This window comes from Aptenodytes patagonicus, chromosome 15, assembly GCF_965638725.1.
Source record: "Aptenodytes patagonicus chromosome 15, bAptPat1.pri.cur, whole genome shotgun sequence".
Classification (NCBI taxonomy): Eukaryota; Metazoa; Chordata; class Aves; order Sphenisciformes; family Spheniscidae; genus Aptenodytes; species Aptenodytes patagonicus.
Window position 1 is genome coordinate 3,494,999 of NC_134963.1, and position 26,961 is coordinate 3,521,959.

The 26,961-nt window shown below is 39.8% G+C and overlaps 1 protein-coding gene across 2 annotated transcripts in view; it reads right to left on the bottom strand.

Annotated features, from left to right (window-relative positions):
* Positions 1-26,961, bottom strand: part of ADGRD1 (adhesion G protein-coupled receptor D1) — a 161,296-nt gene that overhangs the window by 10,198 nt on the left and 124,137 nt on the right. For both annotated transcript variants that reach the window (XM_076352987.1, XM_076352984.1), the window contains one exon: positions 19,191-19,282. In XM_076352987.1, the coding sequence (XP_076209102.1) occupies positions 19,191-19,282 (92 nt within the window). The remainder of the gene's footprint in view (positions 1-19,190; positions 19,283-26,961) is intronic.

The following is a 26,961-nucleotide window of genomic DNA, read 5'->3' on the forward strand; positions in this document are numbered from 1 at the left end:
GCCAGCAGACCACCTCTTGCAATAAACTTTGTGCCGAAAGACCTGTATGATCTTACAGAGCCCTTGTGCCTTCAGGAAAATGCATCTGTGCAGGACTCGGGGCAGACTGGGGGGAGGATAGGCGAACGCCTGGAAGATGGATTAGGTACATTCAGATTCCATGATGGTTTAGATGTCCTCTCTAACCTGATGCAGCAGGTGATTAGTATGCCCAACACACCTACACTTGTAAAACTGTCTTCATTACAAACCACCCTTTTTTCTTTTTTCTCTTTTGTTCTTACACTCTCGGTTTTTATAAAATTTGCAGCTTGGAAGATAATTTTCCCCAGCTGGTTTGTTGCCAAAAATAAGTTTTCATTATTTCTTTTTGAGTCAGAGCATAAAAAGCTTCATCTGTAATTTGTACTTGGGGGCAGAATAGAGTTAGGTACTCGATTTCAATGTTTTCAAAATCATTCTTATAGTTTGGATTTTTCAGGAGCCTTTAACACCACAAATGCCTAAGGTATTAATAAAGACCACTCACTATTAAGCACAGGGTTCAGCACGTGTGCAGCAGAAATACATAACTAAAAATGAAAGCAAAATACAGACATGTGGGATTTTTCATGCAAATGCATTAATGTTTCAGGCACAGCCATTTAGAAGAGCAGCCATGTGAGGGTGAAATTTAAGACTACCTAAGGGTCAGCTCTGCATATGTATCACTTAAATCTCATTAAGATTTCTTTTTTTTTTGCCTAATTATTGCATAGCTTTCTATGCTTGCATGCTCCGAATTTCATCCTATGTATGAAATTATTAGTTCAAGGTGTTTATGAGCTTTACCCACCAAGCAAAGTACTCAGCTCTGTTGTTCCTTTTATTTTCTGTTCTCTTTTATTTTCTTCCACTTTCCCCTCCCCTTCCCATCCTTATTTCATTTTGTCTTTGAACTTTAAAAAAGAAAAATACTAAATGTAAAATGCTGTGTCAGAACACCATTAAGGTGGCATGGTTAAAAAATCTTAGAAATGCAAAAGTTAATGTTCACTAGGCACATTAATTCCGACACAGTGCACATACTTTATATTTTTTTATTCCCATTTTTCCTTGCTACATGAATATTTGAGTAGATTAGTTCTAGTACACTAAGATATAGAGCGCAATCAAATACATGTTGTTTTTGGAGAAGGAATACTGCATGACTTAAATGTGCAACCTTAAAAAAAAGTCACTGCCATCGCTTGAGCTTTACACTGTCTATGAAGCAGCAATACTTTGGGGCAGGGGCAGGTCTTACTTTGCAGATATTGAGGTCCAGCCCCACCAGGACTTCATAAACCTTGCTAAAATGTTTCTTTGTCCTCGCGCCCTAATGTGTCAGAAAACAGAATGGCCATTGCCTTAAAAAGGACCCTCTAAATTTCTCCTGTGTGCCCCTTCTCGTGCTCTGGCCTTTGAAATTAGAAGCAAGCTAACAGCCTGTTTCTGCTCTGCAGACGTTGCCGGTCCTTGTAAGTTCATATATAGTCCCACTCACCTGAGCACTCGCGTATGAATCCCGTCGTCAGGGCGGGGAGGGTGGAGTCCTTTGAAAATCCTTAGAAAATGTTTCTGATACACTTCTTGCAAGAACAACGTTAACTTTATTCCTTAATTGTTAATCAAGCTGTCCATTTAACATGCACTCACCCTTTGAATCTCCTGTTAAAAAAAGGATTTTTCTTCCCTTTTCCTGTTCTTACAGTTTAATTCTAATTCCTGAGAAGTAAACCTTGCTCACCAGAGATCTTCCACTCCAAATTTCTTCAACTGGCTTTGTTCGGTTGCTTTTGTTTTAGCGTTCACTGCAGTGCAGGATTTTGGTATTTTCTGTATATCTTGCTCAGACAGAGACGGACTGTTAGCCAGTGTTTTACACCAGCTGAGACCCTGAAGTGTGCGCTAATCAATCAGTAGAGGAAGGGAAGTTTTCCGAGTTGGATAATTATCATACTGTATTGAAGTCCCAGTGTGCAAGAAGTACAGGTTTCAGGACCTCTGAGACGTATTTTCATTACCAACATCATATAAAATCATTGCACTGTTACTGAAGTTACTAGGAACATTTTTCCAAGAGCAGGGTTGGGCCTTATAGTTTTATTGCATTTGCAATTGGTTTGGAACAGCTCTACTCAACTGAGATTGCTCCCTTCCCCTTATTTAATCTCTGCCCTTTTCTGCTGTTGCCCCGAGCACACTGTCGATACCTTACACTGATACAGAATGACTACACTGACAGCAATAAGAAAGAAATTTCACTGCTTGCAGAAAAAAACACTTTATTACTTCTGGGAAGGGGACCCCTAATTCACAAATCAATTTTATTGGTTATATATGGAGCACTAATCCTTTTAAGACTTCTGACATCCACTTTTCAGTCATGATGCCTGCTGAAGTAGGAACTAAATTCAGACCCATAAGCCAAGATTGTATAATAATTGGAGGAAACACTGCCTAAAAAAAGCAAAAATCCTTCACAACAATTCCCCAAAATTGTCACCCTGACAAATAGGCCTTTTAACTGAAATTTCTCTCTTGTTTCTTAAACTCTTCACTAGCCACTGTCAGCATGATCCTTTGTACTTTATATAAAAATAAATAAATCCAAAAACCTGTAACTAACATTTCAGACTAATGCTGCAAAAAGTTGAATTAGCTTCAGTTTCCCATTTGTTACAAGTCGTGTTCACTAACCTCTAAGCTGGAAGCTGGAAAGCTGCTGGGAAATCACATGCAGCAATTCTGACTACGAATGAAAATGCTTTTCATTCAAGTTCAGCAGTGCTTCCAACACACACCTTGTCTACTCCGTCTGACCAGCACGCAGGCTTTCATTCCTGCTGATGTCTGAGGAATGGCAGTGCTTCTGACCATGGCATTCAGCAGTGTTGTGTGCCGCTGCTCACTTTGTTACCCGATTCTCCAATGAGCAAAACCAATACTAAGCAATTTAGGTGGTGAGTTGCCACCAACATCAAACAGACAAATGGAAGAATACTGATAACTCATCTTTTTTAGTGAACTAGGCAGTGAACGGCAATGAAAACATACACGACAGTCTTCGGGGCTTATCCAAAGCCACTGATATCGTTTGGAGCCTACAGGCTCAAGCTCCCTTTCACTCCTCAATAAAAAGCAACCAAGTCTCAGCAGAGTAATGCACTGTGGGTGGTATAAGCAGCTCAGCAGAGTAGCCAAAGCACAGGCTTGAGAGTCAAATCCCTCAGGACCCCTTCTAACTTAGCAACCAATTTACTCCATAAATTGCATGCAAGTGACATTGAGAGTAGGTGTTCAGGTTTTTTCCAAAATGAAATTAATCTCTGAACTCTGCTAGACATCTTGATCTAACGAGTACAGCTCTCGTCTCAGAAAGGACAAACATGGATTTTAATTCTGCTCCTGCCACTGAGCAGTAGCTCATTAACTGCTTGTCCTGGGTTCAGCTGGGATAGAGTTAATTTTCGTCCTAGCAGCTGGTACAGTGCTGTGTTTTGGATTTAGCATGAGAACAATGTTGATAACACACCGATGGTTTAGCTGTTGCTAAGCAGTGCTTATATTAAGTCAAGGACTTTTCAGCTTCCCGTGCTCTGCCAGCGAGGAGGTGCACAAGAAGCTGGGAGGGGGCACAGCCAGGACAGCTGACCCAAACTGGCCAAAGGGACATTCCATACCATGGGACGTCATGCTCAGTACAGAAACTGGGGAAAGCTGGCCGGGGGGGCCGCTGCTCGGGGACTGGCTGGACATCGGTCGGCAGGTGGTGAGCAATTGCATCACTTGTTTTTCCTGGGTTTTGTTCCTCTCTCTCTGCTGTTGTTTTCCTTTTCATTACATTTTTTTTATTTTATTATTATTATTATTATTATTATTATTATTATTATTATTATTATTATATTTCAATTATTAAACTGTTTTTATCTCAACCCATGAGTTTTCTCACTTTCACTCTTCCGATTCTCTCCCCCATCCCACCGGGGGGGGGGGGGGAGTGTGAGTGAGCGGCTGGGTGGGGCTTGGTTGCCGGCTGGAGTTAAACCACGACACTCCTGCAAATATACATGCACCTTTTTCTCCTCCTACACTTTGTCATGGCTATATAGACAATAAGGCTGACAGCACAAGGAATGTCTTTTAATTAGCACATACACAGTTCCTAGCCTACTCTCGGGTGATTTCTAGGCACTAGTAAATTTAAAAAAAAAAAAAAGACAAAACCACTGGTAACTGCAGATGCCATTTCCCATTTTCCCAAATATTATTTGCCCTTTCAAAGTGATGTTGTGAAACTGAGCAAGAAATACTTACAGACACTTCAGATCATTGCTTTCTGGTGGGTGCTGTTTATAATCCAGGGAAGACGCTGCTAATCAAAAGTATTATAGCTATGAAAAAAAAAAAACTAGGCTGCAACAGCAACTAAATTCGGATTGATTTTTATCACGTGAGTGGGAAGGGGGGTGGCATTACTCCTTTTCTGTTACACTCAGTGTACAATACCCAGCCCTCTCACCACAGACCCTCACAAGAAGGCAGGTGCTGCCAAAGCAGTGCCACTTCTCATAAGTCTTCCCAAAAGCTAAAGCTTCCCTTAGGAGATACAGCATTTGCCCAGAATATAGGAGGTCTGGGCTCAAATCACTCTTCTGCCTAAGGGATCGCAGTTCCCTTTTTTCCAGAAGAGCATTTTGACTCCCTGCTTGATGCTCATTCTCGCCTATTGAGCCTGTTCCGCTTACATTAAATAATTAAATATTCACTGGGTCAGAGAGAGGAGGTGTACTCCACAGATTAGTTGTGAGGCACTCCCCTGAGAGAGAAGAGTCTTACCTAATTCTTGCTTTATTAATGTTTCTTATTTTACATAAAATATTCAGTGGAGCAGGGACTGAAATCCAAGTCTCCCTCAAACCCCCATCAAGCCTGACAAAATAATGGCCATGACCAGAAATGGAGGTACCTTAAGAATTTTAATGCTGAGAAGGCAATTCCAGGGGCTAGCAGTATTGACTTTTGACTTCAGCACCTAACCAGGGATTTAGGAATCCATGCCTTGCTAAGGCCTCCCGCAGATGTCACCTCCATCACTTCCTGATCCTAAAACTACAAAAGAAAAAAAAATATTTCCCAAACTAAAACTAACTAAAACATGTCCTTCTCCTCGTCTTTCATGCAAGCATTAAATGATGTAATGCCCTTGCAAGCTGAATTTTCAGTGGTAACGATTTTCCCAGGGGAACTGAATTTGCAGTGGGATTTTTCCATTCTCTTTCTAAAATTCCTTTCTCCAACATTTTTTGACACGAATTCTCTCGTTGCATTACTGCTGAGATAGCATTCTCTGCTTCTCGATCCCCAAGCCCAAGGTTAGAGCTAATTTTCCGCTGAACTTTGCCATTGAGTCATCAAAGAAATTAGTAACAGCTTATTCTCACAGTAGAAGAATGTTCCACATCCAACCCAGGATTAATAATTGGGTTTGGATGAGGAGATACAGTACCTGCACTGAGAGGCTTTGTACTACAGGATACCCAGTTGTACATGTATTCATTCCCAAGAGACACCCAAAAGCTTCTCTGTTCTTAGTGAAGTCGTCGTTTTTAAAAGGTGACTGGGAGCTTTTGCTAGTGAATAGATTCGTTGCATATTTGTGCTTTAATCAGCAAAACACTGTGTCTCTCTGTGCTTCCTTTCATGCTCCGCTTCCATTGAAGCATCACTTGAACCTCAGGAACAGCCCCAGCGTAACAGGATATGTTTTCTCTTTTCCCATAGCAACCTCTAAACGAACACGCAGTATAAATATTTCCAGTTAGACGATCAGTTAAGATCTGCTGAGTACCATCATAGGCGAGCAACGATACAGTCCTTTTGCCTACAATCATTTATAATAAACTCACAATCAACGGTGCCTTTCTTTAAAATCCAGGTAGACTAAAGGGTTGACTGTTTGTTGCAGTCACATGTTAAATTTTTTGGAAGTCCAAAAAATGTGGCTGCTGAAAAAGTTTTTTGGGAGACTCCGGTAATGGGTGACAGAACAAATTTCCCAGCGGTTGGTATTGACGACCACGGCCAGAAGCCAAAATAATCACATTCTCAGAAAACCATGTGGAAAATGAAAGCAACTTAAAAGAAAAAGGAAAAGAACAAGCCCCGATCCTTACAATAATGAAGATTTATGGACTTCTTGAATACAAACTGTTCACTTCCCTATTTCTTACAGTGTTTGGTTCTTCCTTAAAAGCTGATTCTGGAGTTACTTTAAAGGACGTAAGAGGGGGAAAAAAGACAAGAAAATATTACCCACTTCCACTTCAGGGGTTCTTTAATAGTCTCACAAAAGCAAATTGACTGGGAAGTCTGGAGGGGTTATTTTGTTGTTTTAAAAAGAAAATAAGCTGCAACATTCAAATGGGTCGGGTCTTTTTCATATAGCATGCTATTATCAAGCATCGGTTTGTTTCCAAAGGTGGAACAGTCCTCTTGTTTTTTCAGTTTGCACCTTACAGAGCAAGCACCCAAGAGAAGAGCAGCATTTTTTTCTCACAACCAGACAACAAAAACTATGCAGGAGGATTTAGTTTTATCCATATACAGTTAGCCATGACCTAGTCCTGGGTTGAAAAAGGTTATGGTATTATTTGTTTCTAGACCAGACAAAGATATCAAATCATGAATTGCCAAATACGACCATAAAGTTAGTTACAGGAGCAATATATTAATAGGATAATCTAAACTTGGCTGCTCTGGACGGTCTGCATATGTGAAAACAGATGTTCCTTCAGACTCCCCCCTTCTTCTAACAGGGACCTAGTGCCTAGCTCTGCGCTGGACTCAGCCCAGGAGAAGGAATTTGTTACGACAGCTTATTCCCAGAAAACTCATTACCTGTCTCTTCCAAGGACAAGGCAATGGAAATGTCCCAAAGGGCTAGATCCTGCCTCTGGGTGCCAGATGGACCAGGCTAGATGTCATCTACCTCTTTTCTCCAACATTTGCACCTAATTATTTCTTCCATTACAGTCTCCATTGTTCTATCCATTTTCAAAGCTCCCAATGCAGGACTTCTTCCATCTCACGACAGCTTTCTGTATAGACTATCCCTAGGTATATTGTCAGTGTGAGGCATGAATCTACATTAGCCCAACACTTACTATTTTTAATTGCCTAAATCTCTGAGAGTCATCTTGAAACAATATATTGAAAATTAGTCTTATTGCACTATTTACAGCCATCTGAATCTTTTTTATAGTCATTATATCACGCAGTGAAAATGCTTTGTTTTCCCAGCAGTAAACCAAGATGACAGACCCCGTGCTACTAAAGAGGGATTGTCAAATTACAGAGCTTATGAAAAGGACCTCATTGTGTTCGCTTTTCCTTACATAACAGGAGATTTGAGGGAAGAATTCACATGACTGGAATACTGATATGAAAGGGCACAGCTTGTTCAGAAAGGACATGCAGGGAAAAAGAAAGGGTATATAAAAAAATGTAGACCTGCTCAGAGAGCCAGAAACTACAGGCAGACAGACCTTTCAAAATCTCTGTGTAAAAATAAAGGCAAAGGAAACAGGAACAGTATGGCAGCGTATGTCTCTTTTGGCTTCCCAAACCAAGAGGCTAATGTGGATGGGGCCTTTTTTTCCCCTAAATATCTCAAGACTTGTCCAAAGCACAGGATTAGGTGTTAACATGGAGCTAGCTTCATTTAATTAATGATAATGAAATACATTTTATAAAACTGTTTTTTTAAGACTTATAAAACTACACACATTGTAATGTAACCCCATTACAATTATTACAATTTTTTGTTTGTTTCCTTACTCTGGGCTGTCAGACCAGGACCATCATACATTAAAAATGTGAAGTAGCCCCTACTTTGTGCTCAGTGCTGGTGATGCCTGAGCTGGAGCATCATCCTGGGGTCTGAGTACCAGATTTCAATGGAAGTGTGTGTGGTCCTCTGGAAAGACTCTGGAGGCAAGCAACAAAAATGATTGGTAATCTAGAAAACTTGGCCTGTCAAAAAATGGGGCAGGTTTTGAATCTATAAGTTTGCAGGGAAATAAAGAAACCATTGTCGATGTCCACTGGAGAAGGACAGGCTCCTATTCGTCCTTTCTTAAACTGCCCTCGTAGAAACATCAAGCTTTTTAAGAGAAGCCATTAGGAAAAAAACTTCTGAGCTAGCTACACACTGGAGAGACTCAAATTTCTGTCACCAGAGGCTTTTACCAGCGTAAGTGATTGTGTTTTAAACACAATTCAAAATGGTCAGGAGCAATTACACAGCCAGTTACCGCTGCTCAGCTGAGAAGTGGCAATGAACTTCATAGCTTGGTAGTTCTGTATGCTTGGGAACACCCAGAAAAAGCAGCCTCACAGAGACGGGGATTATTGGAAATCCGTAGGTTTGGCAAATATTTCTGGCTCTTGGCTTGAAGTCAGTGGGGCTTATAGTTTATTTTAGGATGACAAAGTAACAATCGCATCAGCCCATACACAAAACGTCTGTGGGATAACTTTCACCCCCCCGAGGAGCTGAACTCTGAGAATGATCTCTTGACCTAAACAGTCTCAGTGACCCTTAATTATGCAATGATATCAACAGAAAGATCGTTCTCCCATTTCCATGGCAACGGTACCAGTGAACAGCAAAGCTATCAAGGTCAGGCACAGAAACTGAGAAAGAAAAGTAATTTTCTGTGTAATGGTTCATATGAGCTTTAACTGCAGTAGTGGCAAATAAATAGCCGTATACTTGCTTGATTGCCTGTCTCAAATGTACATAAGGGGAAAAAAAAGAATTGCTGAAGTACAACTACAGTCACGCTGCCTTGCTGTCTGGTTTCTAAAAACTGCTAGTGACTGCTGCTTCGGAGGATGACACAAACTGCAGAAAAGTATTCAGCTATGCAATGCCGTAATGTGAGAAACTTGATTTCTTATTAAGCTGGCATTAAAGAAGCCTGGCAACGTACGGCTTTTATCATGTTTATCAAAGTTAATGTCATAGCTGATGCTTTATTACTTGCACAAAAGCCCAGTCAGAAAAGTTCCAAAAAAATATTTTCTAATTTGTCAAAATCAAAATGTTTTACTAACTGGTTTGATTCCTGCATTCTCCCAAGGACCTGCTTGCAAATGGAAAATAGGGAAAAATCTGCGTACTTCCCTACTAACCTCCTTACAGCATCCAGGCTCTGTCGTGCCAGGCTCCGGTCCCCTCCTCTTTTCTCCCTCACCCCTTTGCCATATCCGTGAGGTCTCCAGGAGCGGGAGGTTTGCAGGCTGCCAGCCAGCTGCCTCGTGGGGTGCGGGCTGGCCGCGGAGGCAGATGGCTGCTGGGGAGCCGCCACCAGTGCCAGCGCTTGTGTCTGAGGCTCTTTTGGCTTTTCGGAACCGTCTCAAGCCCTTTGCTTTAGTAACATGTTGCAGCATTGGGTACAGCTGCGGTTCCATATACATTATGAAAATGAAAACCAGACTCTGCGGTCATTTATTTTTTTGATTTCTGAGCTGAGGATTTGCTGATTCTCTTGTTCTGTACAGTGGGCTCAGACGACAGCTCATGACAAGTTCCTTTATGCGGCTCCATCCATATTTATGTCTGTCTTATTGCTGCTTACTTTATTGGACAAGTAATCCGAATCATTACTACACCTCTACTCACATGAGAGCATCCAAGGCTTCTTTGTTCTGTTACAAACATCTGTTATTCCGATGTTCCCTAGTTTTTTAATATCTTTATTAAAATAAGGCAACTAACTTGGGAGGGTGGCTGGAGAAGCTACGTGAGACTCACTGGGGATAATAAACACAGCAGAGTTAAAGAATATGGCTCTTCATGGGGTGTTACAGGACCTCACTTTGAAAATCTCACTATTTCTGACATTCTCATGCTTTCAATTATCATCTGACTTAACTGCCTTTTTGATTATTTCTAACATTGTTCCAAAAGAAAAGGGCTTTTTATTCAGTTTCTTTCACTAAAATATATGTTTCTGCCTTACATCTTTTTCAATTGAAAAGAATTGGGCATAATTTCCAATTTCTATTTCCAAAACACCTGTAACACATCTATAGTTAATGGCATTTTATTACCTTCCTGAAGATAGTATCTAAAAGTTTAAAAGGACTTTTGATTCTAAAATATGACCTTTTCTTTATTGTAATTACCCGTATTTTTCATCTATTTAATTTTATTTTGAGAGAGCATTGTCGGGAAAATATGTAAATCACACTTAGCTAAGAGCTGTGTCAGACTGGGTAGTGATTTACAAGGTTGCCTAGAGCTCTGCACAAGGTGCATGTTTAAATAAGCATTTACTTTATGCGATGGCATAACTATAATATTTGTCTTATTATTCTGCATGAAGCTGACATAGAGTTCTAGGATTATAAATTGGACCAAGGATGTAAATGCAGCAGTTCAAGCAAACTCCTGAAGTTATTGCTGTTCACAGTGAATTGTACCACTTCATGATGAACGACCAGCATTTAATTATTACTCTGGTACCAGGCATAAAGCCATGACTCATAACACTGTCCTCCTCCTACCGATATTTTCATGGCTTAAAATCAGATATTAAAAGATTGAAACCTAAAAACAATTAGGAATTTTTAAAAAAAAGTGAACTTCAAAGCTCTTTTTCACTGTAGACTTTCAAAAGCTGAAACTTTCTGTTGTTATTCTAAAGTAAAGATGACATGCTATTCTTTAGACAACTTGGGGCGAGGTGGGGTGACACCACACCTGCATTGTTATATATCATATAACATATCGCTAACATCATCTTTGACCCAGCTCCTGTGTATGCTGGCACCTTGTATACCGTGAAAGACTCATCAGGAATGATCCAACTTTAGGCATGTGGCCAGCAGAGAGTTTTGTTCTCATTAAATGCTGTATAAATCTTGATTTGACTTTAGGAGACCCCGTCTCAACGTAGTATACCCTCAAGCTCCTGCAGAGAACAGCTTTCGCCTGCAGCGACTGCTCTTAGAGTTTATCAGGGACTGATAGGGTGGAATCAAGAAATTGATTCAACCATAGATCAATAAGCACAACACAGGTTTCTAGACATTGAAGATGAGAAATAGCTGAAGGGTGGCTTGGTATGGCCCCTTCCCTCATACCCTTCCCTTCCATTACTGATTCTGTTGTGCTCAGAGCAAGGTTTCATCACAGGGATTTAATGACCAATTTTTAATAAGCCTCATTCTATCCTGACATTCAGATATGAAAACAAACATGCCTAAGCATCTCTAATGAAAAGTATTATATCCTTATACTCAGAAAATCCAGCACCTCTTAAATATAAAGTTTTCCTAGTATATTTTGTACCTATATCATAGAATAGTTTGGGTTAGAAGGGACCTTTAAAGGTCATCTAGTCCAACTCCCCCTGCAATGAGCAGGGACATTTTCAACTAGAAGTCTTACTGCCCTTCCTAATACAAGAAAGAAACAGGCACACGAGTATCAGAGCTGCTTGTTCCTTTGGAGCCCACAATCAACAGGCCCTGATCACCCTGGAGCAGTAAATCCTGTTTAAGGAGAAATGACAGACAGAAAACAATTCCCACAGAGGAGGATTTTGGCTCAGAAGGAGACAACCAAGAAAAAAATAAGCTGTGGAAGGACTCACAATGTCATCTTGTCCAGCTCAGACACGAGACAGGATCAGTTGTTGCTCCTGGCACCAGAATTAGCCCTGATAGACATTTGTGCAACCACTTCCGAAAGCCGTTCAAAGACAGAAGCTCAGCAGCTCTCCAGATGATCAACTCCATTGCTTTGCAACTCCCCTCCCGCTATTGGAAGCTCAAAGATATTTGGTTTTTTCATCAGTTTAAGCCTATTACTATTTGTTCCTTTTCCTGTGGTTTCGCAGAGTAGCCTCCTCTCTGCAGCTGTGTTTTACATACTTTTAAGCTTTTATTACTCCCCCCAAAATGTGCCTGAAATGCGCCTGAACAATCACAACATGGCCTGGAGCCTTTCTCCAGTGCTATGACTCTTAGCATCTGCGGTAGAGAAAGCACTACCATTACTGCCATTATGGCTCCTAAAAGATTAGCACTTCCTCGTTAATACTCTCATTGGCAACATTCAAACCCGTGTATTTTTAGTCTAAAACTCTGAGTCTAATAAGGAGATACCCAAACTGCATTTGTATTTGTCATATTCAATGAGCCAAAAATTTAATTAGGTTGAAGTAGCAGTAGCACTTCAGCTCACTAATTGTCATTGCTTAATACTTTCATTTTGATTATTTCCTTTATTGCCAGTCAACTTTTCTCCTTCCAAGAGTTTCCATAAGGTACATCACTCATGCTGTTTGAAGCCATGTTCAATGAACATGATTCCTTACACACAATTAGAAATTGTCAAGAGAAGTAATTGCTGAAAGCAGATTTGGCCTGCCACACCGCTCTTTCTAACCGATGGCTCTCCTTCAGCTCTTTTCTTTTTCAACAGAGCACAAAAAACAGGGGCTCCGTTTCTCCGAGGGCTGCACTGCAGCATCTGCCACCCAGAAAGGCAGAGAAAGGATTTTCTATTGCTATGGATTTTGAATCCCCGTAGACTTTCAGAAGAGTCTGCAGACTGTAGCTGGCTCCTCACCCCTCTTGGAAAGGGCGGGGGGGGGCGAGAAAAAGAAATTCTCTACTGATATCACAAAGGGGTGGAATTTAGTTATGGAGGGAGATTACGGTATCTCCTTTGGCAGGAGAGCTCTCACGAGAGCTTCAAGCAAGTGCCGTGATTGACAAGTATGTTCTGTGAAAATGAACAGCTGCAAATAATCCTTAGAAAGAGAAGTCTTTGGACATCAAATGACATGAAACAGGAACGGAATCACAAGAACAAAATGCAACAAATACACGGTATCTTGCAGAATAATGCCTGACGTTAAAAGCACCAAAGCTATCAGCCCTAACTCGGAGGATTGGTATCCGAGTGACTGGGCTGAAAGGCAGGCAGTATGTTTATAAACAAAGTAAAATGCTGATGCAGAGTCATGGCATGGAATGGATCGTTGATTAAACGGATGAGCAATTTGCCACAGTGCATTCGGTGTGCTGCAGGGATGTAATAGATGGCTTTGCAAAGTGCTTCGGAATGGTCAATTACACGGTTAAACCATACAGATGTCTGCAGCATCATGAGCTGTTGGAGGACAACCCTCTTGTATTTGTATCTGTCAAAGGGAAAATCTTTCTGTACAGCTTATTTTTTTTCAAATAACCAAAGTAAGGAATGGATCTGCATTAAACCTATACACTCTGTTTTCAGTTTCATCCGAAGTGGTTTATGCTATATTAAAAAATGCGGAACTAACACAACAGCTTACATGACTTGCCCTGCTGAGCTTTCCTTGAAGCCCTGTTTTGCTCCCATGCACTGCAGCCACTGCCATTTGTTCCAATTCTTAGTCATTAATTTAACTAAACAGAAAAAATGTTTTTCCTTCACTCAATAGAGAACTAAGAGGCTGTTTTATTATTTTACTGAGTGAGGATCGAGCTTTGAGGGATGAAGGGAATGAGTAAAATGAAAGAAAGAACAGGGTAAAAAGCTAAGAAATATTTCTAATTTTGTCGTAATTGCTTTCTTCGTGGATGATTATGATAGCTATCACTTCTGGTTCACCAGCTTCTGAAATGTACGCTTTCTAAAAAAGATAGAGATTTTTCCAGCTCATTGGACCATTTCAAGCGAGCAGTGAGAAAGTATTCACTAAGAGTTGGACTTGGACATTTATTCAAGAAAAGTTAATGCAACTGTCTCTTCTGGACAATACGACGCAAAAGTAAACTAGCTGGGAAAGCGCAGTGGTACGGCTAAGCATGGTATCTTTGTTTCTAGACTAAACCTACTATTCCTGCAACAGAAACGTGCTTTGCATTTCTTCCTCTATTACGATAAATATTAGTCTTAGTGCAAAACTAAGATCTTTGAAAATTGTATTATACTTTAACCCATGTAATCCAGGAGCCAGGTAACTCATGTAATCAAACGAATATCTGTGATAGACTTCATCAGGGAAGAGTTCTCCCCACGGGTAATGAAATGTGCACATTTCTAAAACACTGTCACATTAGATACCTTTTCTCACTGTAACAGAGAAGTAACTTCCCAAGTAAACACAGTGATGAGACTTTGAAGGGGTAGACAGCAAGAAAAAAGCTATTTAAGTCCTAATAAGAGTTAATTAATTCACTGAGGGGAATTAAGACTTTACATGCAGCAGAAATAAGTAAGAAAAAGAGTTCAGATGGTCCATAACTCAGAAATGTAATCATGTGCCTTTTCAAGCACGTGAGCAATTCCATTAAACTAATCTGCTTTAATTGCATTAAGCTTAGAGAGACTACTCGTACGCTTAAACTCAAACATTTGATTAATTATTTCCTTAAAAGAGGGCCCAGCCAAGAAGAATGGATAATGCAAACAAATGTATGTATGCATTTAAATGTTTCAAGCTATTTGATTCAGCATTCTATAAACAAAAACATTCAAATTAGCTTTTTGGCGGAAAATCTGTTCCCTGGATGCAAAACATTCTCAGAAAGCACAATCTGAATTATCACACAAAATTATTCTGCTGAGAGCCAATAGCTAATCATCTAATAAAAGGTTAAAATATAATCAATCACAGCTAAGTGAAACAGCTCATGTTCTATACATGTGTTCGATATGCATCAAAAAACCAATACAAAAAGCATGTTTTTAAGTAAATTCAAGTAATACATAGGAGCTGATAATAATTTTTTGCTCAGCTCTTACCGATAAACTGCTCTTGCAGAATTAATGTCTCAGACGCTAAAAAAGTGACTGTTTTCACAAACACACAAAAATTCCTACAACGACCAAATACTTACTGTCCACACTGTCACGGGAGTCTCTTATGCATTAATTAACATCTCTGATCATATACTGATTAATTAATTATATTCATTTTGCCTTAAATTATTGGGTATTTTGCAGTTTATGTATCATATAAACTTATTCTTTTACGCTGCTTCTTCAATTTATCCTATATTTTATTTTGGGGGTGCTATTATTATTTACTTTAAACAGACAAACAAACAGACATGCCCACACCAGTATCTCTGAAACTAGAATAAAATATTCAGCAAGATGCTGTCTGGTATCTCTATTGTGACAAGCAACATCTGAACGTGAAGAGGTCAATCAGCCCATAATGTACTGCACTTTGTTCTGAGCAAAATGTGAATGGGGAAGATGAATAATAAATTATTTTTATGATAAAAAAGGAATTTTGTTCACAACTTCCTTTTCTATTTTGGCTTTTAAACATGAAGTTCGACGGACGCTGCCTTCAGAGCGGAGCACTGGCTCACCCTGATGCTTTTTCTGTACTCGCATTTGAGTCAGCATTTGAGAGGACCTGTTGCCATATGGAAAATCAGGAACGATTACTCTAAATAATTACCTCAGTTTATTACTGTCTGTTGCCAAGAGAAACAAGCCTTGTTGGTAATATCCACTTGCGTTGCCAAGTAACTTAATCTTTAGGGAAACTAAATACGCTCCAGTACTAGCACTTCTCTAACAATAAATATCCTTTCTAACTGATATCATCATGGCTCACAACCGCATCTTTGTTCTGACAATTTCCTAAGCTAACCTCTGCTCAGTTATGGGGTTGACGGCCTCAGAGGTGTGAATTATCACACCTGGCTTGAGCCGTGCACAGAGATGGTATCTGAGTACGAGCCGGGCAGTCTAGGCTTCCCTCACAGTCACAGGGAAGACATCAGAACTTTTAAGGCAAGTGAGATGAACACTTAACAGACGAGATCAACTGCACGGTAGAAGCACCCATTTCTCCATTGATCAGGAGTCCAGGTGGAGGTGTCAGCTTTACTGAGCTCTAAAGTTAGGGGAGATGAACCCAGGTCAGGTGCCCTCCCATCCAGGCTGCCACTGGAAATGGAAGCCAGCCCTTGTCAGCATGATTAAACTTTTCCTTTGGCAAGAGGTGAGCCTGATGACGAGCCTGTTGCGTAAAACCTGTAGGCTGGGATTTTCAGACTATAGCGGCTGTTCATACTTGAACTCAACAGCAGCCGCGAGTGTGAGGCCTCTTAGTCAGGTGCTTAAAAGCAGATATAAATACCGGCCTGAGTTACCGCGGAGAGCAAGCTGGCGCTGGCACCTCCCTCGCGCTTCCGCCACGGGCACTTTGGTTGCTCTCCAGCCAGTTTTGCCAGGCCTTTCAGTTCTTTATCACTTGTAAACCTCGAAACCCTGCTGTTGAAGTGCTATCATCCAAATTGTTGCAGACAGCAACTTACTGTTTCTCATTGTGCCTTCCACTTAAATTTCATTCCAGCTTGAAAAGACAGCACTGAAATCCCTCTTTTTTTCCCCTCTCAAGTTTATTAGATTGATCAGGCTTTCCCTCCACGGCTCCTTGCGCTGCAGTTCTCATTTTCTTTTGTCTTTGGCTTTCTGAAACCGTGAACACAGGCCTAAAAAAAAACCCACTTCTGCCTTACGTACCACTTCACTGCAGCAAACAACTGCAGCGTGGTGACAAAGTGCTTTCTTGTCTCACCAAAACCACGTTGTGCCATTTCAATTCAGCTGAGTTTCTAAGAAGTGCTTGATAAATTCTTTCTAACGCATTGCAGTTTCCCCCGTAGCTAATATCAAACGAACTGCACTATTCGGATGGATGCCTGACAGGCCCTTTATTTAAGGCTCATATTACACAAAGCATTTTGCAGACTTCAGTGATTCCTCCCCTAAGCCAATTGAACTTGTTAATTCAAAAACTACCTTGTAGTCCTTGCTGACAGTGACTTGACAGAAACTACAGAGCTTATTGCGTTTTTCTGGTTTCTCTGTGCTCTCTGTCACTGATTCGTTTTGCTGTACTTATCCACTCTCACATGTTAACAACCTCTAATCAACATCCAGGATCCTTCAGTGGTTGGAGGCACGGGTTTTTTCACTATGAAAAACATTTCCCGTGCAGCTGCCAGAACCCTCAGAACCCTCCTTTGTTTTGTTCTCTTCTTTTTTGGAAAACGGTACCCTGGACAGAACGATTTCACACTAGACATACAAACTTCTCACCTGTATAAGGAATACTGATGACGAGAAAATGAAATCCAGTGTTACAAAAAAAATTTCTTTCCAACAGACCAGTTACTCTCTCCATGACATCCTCCGTACGTGAAACTCTAATTCATCATGCCTCACCGCTACGTTGAATCAGGGTATAAATACTCTCTAAGATCTGATTTGGACAGCTATTTATGCCCTTCTCATTTCAAATTTCTTCTGAGAACCCATTTCTGTAATGATATCTACAGAAAAAGAGCTATTCTGTATGTTCTGTTTACCTTCAATTATATTTTATTGAATTAATTTAGTTCTATGAGGAAAGCTGTTCTATCAGAGCATATTGCTGCTTAACCAATAATTTAATGATTGAATGCTTCCAGATATATCCTCCCATTGATTATCATTTTTCTCCATCGCCATCACTTTTGTTAGGCCAAATCCTAAAACTGTACTTTAAAAATTACTTGGCCCAAGGAGCATCTCTTAGCCAGGGTGTCTGGAGAAGTCACATTTTCCATACAGAGCTCCATCATTCCAAATCTACAGCTGATAATATTTGAACTAAGAACATATACTCCTGATTAAATGGGTTTCATCTTCTTCCTAGACCAAACATTCATAAATTGTTTTACTTATGTACACACACATAGTTTTCTTTTAAAAATTAATATGTATTAGTGTGCAGGGTACAGCGTGTATTGAACCAATTCTTTGTAATACAAGCAAGGAAATACCTAAGTACATAGAACAATCTGCGTAGCTCCTCTTCTATTTATGGAGGTTGTTCCTTTGTCTTCGTAATTCCAATAGTTTATACAAATCGGCATTGACAATATACAGTTATTTGCTTCCTAAGGTTCTATATTTCCTTTGTATTTCTGAAGGTCAGAGGGACTCAGCCAAACCTGAAACAGCCATTTTAATTCCCAGTCTTTTCATTTCACTACAATGTAATTATCTTATAGATTTTTGTGTAGACTTATTTACTGTTTTTCTTTTCCTGTTGGATAAGTCTACAATAACTAAACTAACTTCAATTAGGTAACTGTCACCAATATTTAAAACTTAATGGCATTTTTAAAATTACATAAGTAATCCAAGCATAAAAATTATTCTTTATGATACCATGTCAGAGCAGTGGCACCAAATCCTTATCATACAATAGCCTGTGACTCAGAAACATTAAACACAAACCATCATCACATTTTTCTTCTACCTAAGTTACATATTTCTTGAGTTTATATACAGTGTCCTTTTTATATTTGGACTAAAGCATCTTTAGGAGATACAAAATACAAAAGGGAATATTCAGCATCTTACTTTAAACTCAGTATATTAAATTATCTTCTTAGCTACCCATATGTAATCCTATAGATTTTAGAAATCAGAATTTGTCCTTGTGTATTCAGATATAGCAATGTGTCTACCTTACATTTCTAGCCTTGCTAGCGCAGTATTTTAAAGACGATACGCTCTCAGAGAGGCCACCATCCCAAGAGGCTCAAGGCACCTTGATATAAAGACATGCTTGAATTTAAGCACACATTTAAGTCCAGCATAAGTCTGTGTGCTTTGCAGTATCAAGAGAGTCTTAAAGATAAGCATATGCCTAAATATTATGCTGAACTGGGGATAGAAACAAGGTTTATCCTCTGAAGGAGCAGGATAGTTGCAATACCCTAGTACAGATTAATGATGTTCTGTGAGATTTATCTTTGAATATAGCAGGAAGAGGAAAATCTCCATTAATAAAAGGGAAAAATCATGAATCAGCAAATGCTGGAGACCGTAATAAGCAGGAAAACACTTTAGCTCATTCTGAACCACAGGTTTCATCCTGTGGCAGCACTAGGCTTTCATAAAATATAGGTGAACTGCCTGCATTCTAGAGAATGATGTGCTACCTTTAACTTTATTTGCTTTTTACTAAAGAGGAATGATATCAGTGCTCTGGGAGAAGCATGATATCATGTCTCCATGGTATAACATCGCTAGTGTGAGATTATTAACTTGTTATAGTATCATTTGACTGAGAAAAACTTACTTGAAGGCATTGGCATCTCCGTGGACCTTATAGTTGTCTGCACTGATTCTTGAGATAACTCTTGTGACAGCAATGAGAATACCGATATTGACCTGAAGAAGAAGAAGGAACAAGACTCGGTCAGGAAAGTAAGTGCTGACTGTGTCAGAGGTGCAAACTGCCCTAGGAGCGTATTGTACAAATACAACAGAAAATAGGGACTTTGCGTGTTGCATTCATTTGGCAAAAGAGGTTTCCAATTTTGGACTGGTACAGTCTGACCCTTCTCAATGGATTTCCCTCTCCCCACAGTGGGTACTTCTTGCTTGTGCTTTCTTTCCTTCAGGAACAGTCCTTGTCTGTTTAGGCTAAGGCTGGACTGATACATTGCTTCAAAGCTAAAGAAGTGCTCAGGATCGCCACTGTACAAATAAATACCCTCATAATCTCCTACCAGCTGACAAATTAGACAAGAACCTCAGTGAACAGGGGCATGTGTCTGCATGCTCTTTGGTTTTGTGCTTGCATGTGCATAGACTTCAGAAAGCACCTTTCTTGCTAGACTTCACAGTGTACAACTCCTGTTTCTTACCAACGTCTGCTTGCAATTTAAGCACAAGATTATTTTAAAACAGCAATGAGGAAAATATATTAAGCCTGAACTCTGCTCTTCAAAAGCCCTGCTCTTTTTGATGTCAGGCTCAACAGAAACATCAATAAAAAGAAAAGAACTCCTACCAGAAAAGTAGGAAATCTTGAAAAGACTAACACTGAAAACATCTAACAAAAGAGAGTTTGCTCTGGAGTCACAGGTGAAGAAAGAAGGAAATCTTTATCACTTAAAGGAAATGTGGCAGACTGTCTTGCTGTGCAAAGACCTTGGGTTTAAAGAAAAAAAAAAAAAGAGAGGAGAGAATGTGGAGATGAAAGACGTATTTCCCCCTTCCCGTCCAAAGTTACACATCAGCTACAAAGCTGATATTTAGCATCAAGTTAAGAACAAGGGTAGAACAAAACTATCCTGAACTACAGAACAAGAAGAAAGAGAAGACTTCAAAATAGTGCTGTTACTCAGTTAAAACTCAATAACCATACTCTATTTTGACATAAAGTATTCTAATTCTGAGGATGAGAGGGTGAATTAAAAGATGTTTATGTTTGAAGATAATGATTTCCTTGGTATTTTTCAAATCTTCTGACCACTCTTTTCATTTTAGATTTCTAAGGGCAGATCATCACCTGGTGTAAAGTAGGAGCATAGCTCTGGTAGTTCATTTCTGCCGCGGCTTTTTAGCCCGTCCAAAGAATACCCTGTGGAACCTGAGAGCTTTTCAATTACAAGTGTACTTCTTGTTCAATCAGCTTTACAGAGATGAATAAGAGGTGAAATTCAATGGTCTTGGGATCATTTTCCCTATTCCCACTAAATCATATTTTGTAAATATCTTTTATAAATTCTTTAAGGTGGTAACGAGCATTTTTGAGAAACCCACTTACATGCTACATATGCATGTTGACTGAAGCAGCAATAGATGAACGTGAACAAGTTACACTTTCTCTTCTCTTTCTCTCTTCTCTTTTTCCTCCAAACTCTCCAATTTTCTGCTGCATGTCCACCAAATGATCATCATCATTACTCCAGCTTTTCATGGGAATTGCACACAAAATGCCTCTCTGTACCCTTAACTTCTTTCCTGACACATTATCTTTCAGCAGCCTTTTTTAGTCTTTCATCCAAAATACCAGTCTCCCCTTTTGACACTTGAGGATGTCTCACTGACAGTTCAAGTTCATCCTGGCACCGTTGCTCCATGATCCCTTTTCCTCATGACTGCAGACAACAGCACACTCCTGCCAGCCTCACAAGCGCTTAACCTTAATGCTTTCTTCCATTCCTAATTCTTTTTCTAGATTTTGCTTTCTGCATAGCATTTTTAAAAATATGCAGATTATGCCTAAACAATGTATATTCAAATACTCGCCAAAAAAATCCTATGAAGTAAAAAAAAAAAAAGATGAAACCTCATTCTTCAAATTGTGAATTTCCTGCATCTTACAAAAGTCAATGAAAGTTATGAATTATAAGCACCACCAAATGAATTCTCAGAATCTTGCAAACTCTCACTCAAACTGGACAAGAACCCTAAGATCTGGTCATGAAAACAGCACAAGCAAGATAGTCTCAAAGGAGACAAATTAGACGGTTTTCTAAAGCACAAACTGTCCAGCATTTCTAGCTGAATTGTAATTTCTTTATATAAAAGAAATTAAATTGAAATTAATTTCCTAGGTATTTTGGATGGCCTAAAGTGAAAATTTAAAAAGGCCTTGAGCTTCTCCTCTTGTGCAGCTGGCGTGACTATATCCTTTCCAGGGCTCATTAGTAATATATTTAAAAGATGAGAAGGAAACACTGTGATCTCACCGCTGATAAAAACCAAGGTACTTGTAAAAATAGCAACGAACCATTACACTCAAGTCCCAAAGTTCTATATTTAAATTTCCTGAACCACTTGAAAATTTTTGTTTGGGTATTTGAGAAATTAGAGTAATCTCATCCAGCCTAAATAAACAGATTAGCTACAAATATCTTCCTTTGCTAATATTTCAGTAAGTAAAGCATGGAGGTATTTCCACTGCCCTTATAATGGGAAACCAAAATACAGCCACTGAATTGTTCCTCCAGTGATTTTTTTGGCACCTGACATAAATACTTTGCCAATGATTTGAATAGGAGAATGCTTAGTTGGTGAAACACTCGTTATGCTTTAACCTATATCAGAATGTTCAAACCAGGAGAATAAACATTTAGATAAGGGAACTGTACACAGTTCCTATTTTTTACTTTTCTGAGAGGCCAGGTTACCTGACAGTTGCAGTTATTTTGCCTTAAAATTACAAAGGAACTTAGAATATTTTTGCTTGCAGGTACTGGCCACGCTCTACTTTTCAAAAAAATGTAACTAATAACATTAGCGCTTGTTTCCTAACTCACAGGACTCCTTTCAAGGCAGCTTGTCCAACCCCAGGCACTCGCAAGTCTCTGCAAAATCAGCAGGAGCTGCCAGTTCCCATTATTGTAGGCTTGATCCAAAGCCCACCGGAGCCCATGGAAAGATCCCAATGACATCAGGGAGCTCTGGCTCACTCTAGTGACAACTTCATCTGACTAAAAATTGTCAGATCAGGAAGAGAGTTAAATGAGTAAAAATGACCTCTTTCAATAACTTTTCTCATCAAAAGTTTGTCAGACCCGATACAGTGAGACAAATTCTTTCCCTCACTTAGGTTTTTTTGCAGGGGCTTCACCTAGATTTCCTCCAAGTCTCATGAGATTTTTGTTTCTTCTTTAGTGCAGTGCACAAATCCCATGTGTAAAACCCTCTGATGTGGTGTGTTGCATCCTAGCCAAGAAAAGGCTTGGCAGCACAGAGGAACTAAAAAAAAAAAAAAATGGATAAAACATATTGCCTTAATTAAATCCATTGACCAGCCTTCCTCTAAAACCACAAACTATTTTAGGCTCCACTTCAGTTTTGGGCAACGGTACAGGGAGTTAATAGCTGACTCTTCCAATCTGAGGTTTAACATACTCTCTCACGGTGCGAGTTAATTTGATCCTTATCATGACATCATTAGTAGCACACCAACGCTGCAAGTTGTTGCAGTTGCAGCCCATTGCTAGGTCACATCAGAAATCATTACTGGCTATGATGCATTTCCAAACACAGCTAGTCGATTAAATTAGATCGATGTCGAAATCTGGGAGGATGATTTTGGAAAGCCTGATTCCACTCTTAGCTATCCCAGAGCAACTACAGATGGAATAGAATAAATTGAGTTACTTTAGCCTTCTGTGTACGTGACTTCATATTAATGCATGTAGTATCACACCAGTCTGAATATCAGAGCAAAATTTTGCGGTTGGAAAGGAAATACGCAAGAAAATAAATAATAAATAAAAGGTGTAACAGATCCCTGACTTCTACTCTTTCCTAATATTAATCCTTAATTTTTAATTTCTTACAATCTGTCCCATTGTTCAAAAAAATGTTGCATGCTTTCCTGTTGGTTAAGTAAGAAGAAATGTAATTTTAAAATAATGAAGGAATTTAATTTTAAAATAGTAAAAGTGCTCATAACCGAGTGTTAATAAGAAAAAATGAGAAGCTTAGCCGCTGTGGTCTGTTCATTTGTGCTCTAATCCACCACAGCACTTAAGTATGTACTTGATTTCAATGACTCTGAGGAATCCTACTGTTTCAGGGCCTTTAAACGCTTTGGGTCCAATTCTGTCACCTTTTCCCATGATGAATGATGTCTAACAGGGAACAAGAATTGTCACTTTTCAACCAGGGGACCTACCTGCAGAGTAAGACACTATTCAACATACGAAAATGATCCTAATTCTGCACTGGTACGTAAAGGTATGAATAAATACCATAAGGCAACAGAACTAAATCATGTATGATCAGCAGGTATAAGGGAGAGAATATTTTTTTATATGTAGAATATTCATAAGCGAGTACCAACTGAAAACTGTGACTGCAATCTCAGCCTGGGACCCAAGTTCCAGGCAGTGCCATCTGAAGACACCAGTTACAAAGCTGACGTCCCCACAGAACAGAACTGTTAGCAATATGCTAATGAAAAACACTTAGCTCCATAAAAATGCTGTTTATCAGAAAGACCTGTAAAAAACCACCAGGAAAATAACTACTTACAGGGAAAACAATAGAAAGGACTTGCCACTACAGGCCAATATCTCCCCCCGCAATGGATTGTTCACTGTCTGCAACACGCCCACTGCTCTGTGTACACAGATGCTTTCCGCAGAATTTCCTTAATTCTGCCATATCTATGGAAACACACCAAGGCAGCAGATGGCTGATAACAAACAAAGCCTTGTGCCAGAAGTTTTAATGTCTTGTTCCAAAAATTCAGGTGCTTTGTTAAGTTTTTTTTTTTTTTCCTTTGAAAACATGTCCCAGGCCCACTTTGGCTGTGATTAGTTTGGTTTTCAAATTAATTGCAACGATTTTTTCGCGAAGCTGCCTTAAGAGGATGCTGTAGAGGCTTGAGCGTTGTGGTTTGGGGGGTGGAGGAGAGCGATCTTTAAACCTTAAGATGCAGGTAGGAGCCAAAAGACCTACACGTAGAAGGAACCATTTCTTTCATCTCATGCCTTGACTCAAACCCCAAGGAAAGAGCACTTTGGGTATGGGAATCCACATAGGGCTGAGGGGTTCTGTGAATTACTCCCTAGAAAAGTATGTGTGAGTACTTTTTCCCAGTCATGGCTCCCACCACTTTTTTCTGTTTTAAGGCTCCGTGATGTCTATATTGCCTGTGAGGCTGTGGCAGGACAAAAGTGGACTGTGTCTGCCTAGCCTCCAGAGAGTGGGAGTTGAAAAGAGCAGTCTCCCTGTTTTCTTCACAGCATAATCCTTTTTCTTGGCACAGAGAACCTGCGGATGGAAGTAGTCAAAAACTGCTTTTTGAGACGTATTTTCAGAGCTAAACACTAGTTCATGCAACTAGTGGTTAATTCGTTATTTAAAGAGCACAGGCACACATGCACACACAAAACAGTGTTTAGCCTTGTTATTTCCCTATAGGCACTAACACATTTTTCAGCTAGCATATTCAATGCCCAGAGAGAATAATTCATCAGCTAGCTTGCTGCTATTTTGGGCAGAGCTGGGTTTAGACTATTTAACAAATTGCTCTACGTGGATCAAGCTTGTGAGCTCATTTTTTCTCTTTCTCAAAATATTTATATCCCTACAAGAATATAACTTGAGCTGCACAAATATTATATATCATAAGCGAGAGCCAGACAGTTAAACCCTTACTTTCCCTGGCAAGCAGCTACACATGCAAATTGTTGAAGGCTGTGCTCACTCAGGTGAGTAAGCGCTTCACTATCTGGCCTGTTTTGATTAATATCATCTTTGGACAGCAGCTGGGAAAGATTTGAGTTTACTGGTTGCGTCTCATTTCCTCCTTTGCTGCTGAACAATGGCCAGAAAGCAAGTGCTAATGTGGGGAGGAGACATTTAAGTATTAGATTATTTTAATTGCTCTCCAATCATCAATATCTACATATCTTTAAATATAAACTCACATACAGAAGGTCTAAGGTACAGGCCAACAAGAAATTAAGTTTGTTGGAACAAAGACCAGAGCTGTTTAGCCAGCTCTAATCCAGTGATCAACATTTCTTATTTACAGGTATATGCTTTTACTTAGGTAAAAGAAATTCTGCCCTTCCTGCACAGGGACTTTCCAGTGTTGTCATTAATAATTTGATTAAAATGCTAACATGAGGCAATTTCTGCCACATAATATAGCAACTATTTTCATTGTTTTCATAATATATGTTTATATAGCCTAGCTTTTCAGTGGCTGTATCTTGGGTGGAAGATGCTGGATTAGGCTGGGCTGGGCTGCCTATAAAAGGTGCCGATTTCACCGTCTCCCAGGCAAATGTTAGGATGTCCACTCAGCTGCAGTGTAAAATTGCCTGTGATGGAAAAAGTCAGCCAAGGAGCCACCTTCTGCTTGCCAAATAGTTATAGAGCCATGACAGTTATAGAGATATGCAATGGTGAACACCAGTTCTATATGTATAGCTCTCCTTCCTTCCTTCGGCTTGTGAGCAGGATTTGTGGATTTTTTCTGTGTGATGACATTTGGGGAAGTTTCTTTGTGCTTTCCATGGAAATCCTAGCTTTCTTAGGGAAGTACAAGGTACAGTCAGTGGCTCCTTTTGGTGCTCCTCCATGCAAGGAGCCAGGATCTTATTTTACCTGACCCTCCTTAAACACCACAGCAGGCAGACTCTGGTCTAGATTTGGGCTCATGCCTTTAAAATCTAAGTAAAGCTTTAAAGACAACCTGACTTCACTAATCAGTGAATGAATATTCCATGTTCATATTGTCACTCTGACATTATAACCTGCAGCAAAAATCATAGATAACCTGATCAATTAAAGTATTGGAAACAGTGTTGAAGAGGAATAATCTTCCACTTAATCCCTGCAAAAACCCCGGACTCCTTAAGTAATCACAGTGATTAAACTACAACTCACTGTAATTTAATGTGTGGGCATAATTAAACTGCTGCAGATCATTAATATATCAGCATCAAAGCCGTGAACCTGCACTCTCCCCTGGAAAGGTGATGTTCATTATAGCTGGCAGAGGTGTCTGCGGCAGCCACCTGAACCCCGGCAAACTTGCCTTAACAGCCCTGCCTCGATCAGCCGGACAAACTGCCGCGCCTGACATCGAATTCCAAAACCAGAGAAAGAGCACAAATTCCTAATCCCTGTAAGAAGGCAGGTGCAGCTTGTGACCTTCCCCAGAACTCACCCAAAGGGTGACAGCTCGTGCCGATGTTTTAACCCATTCCTGCTAGCTGCTGACTGCTTGCAAACTCTGCCGATGATCATCTTCACTGAGGGCACTCAGCTTTACTGGGAAAAGTGAGCTCTCTACAAGCAAAAGCTTCAAATACCAGTGGGGTGGAATCAGCCTTTCAACTTTTACTGGCGTATATGAAACACAAACCACAGAGTTGGTTCTTTTGGGGGATCTTTCTGAGAATTATTAAAACTCCCAAGATTACTCAGTTCTACACAGTTATTCATGGCCCCAGTAGGGCTGTTTCAGAAGAGGGCTGTCCCATTATTTTAGGTTGTATTTTTGTCTTGGAAGAGTGAAATTAATAGTGTGAGAATTAATATGCATAAACTAATACACGACCGTGTAAAACACAAAAATCGGA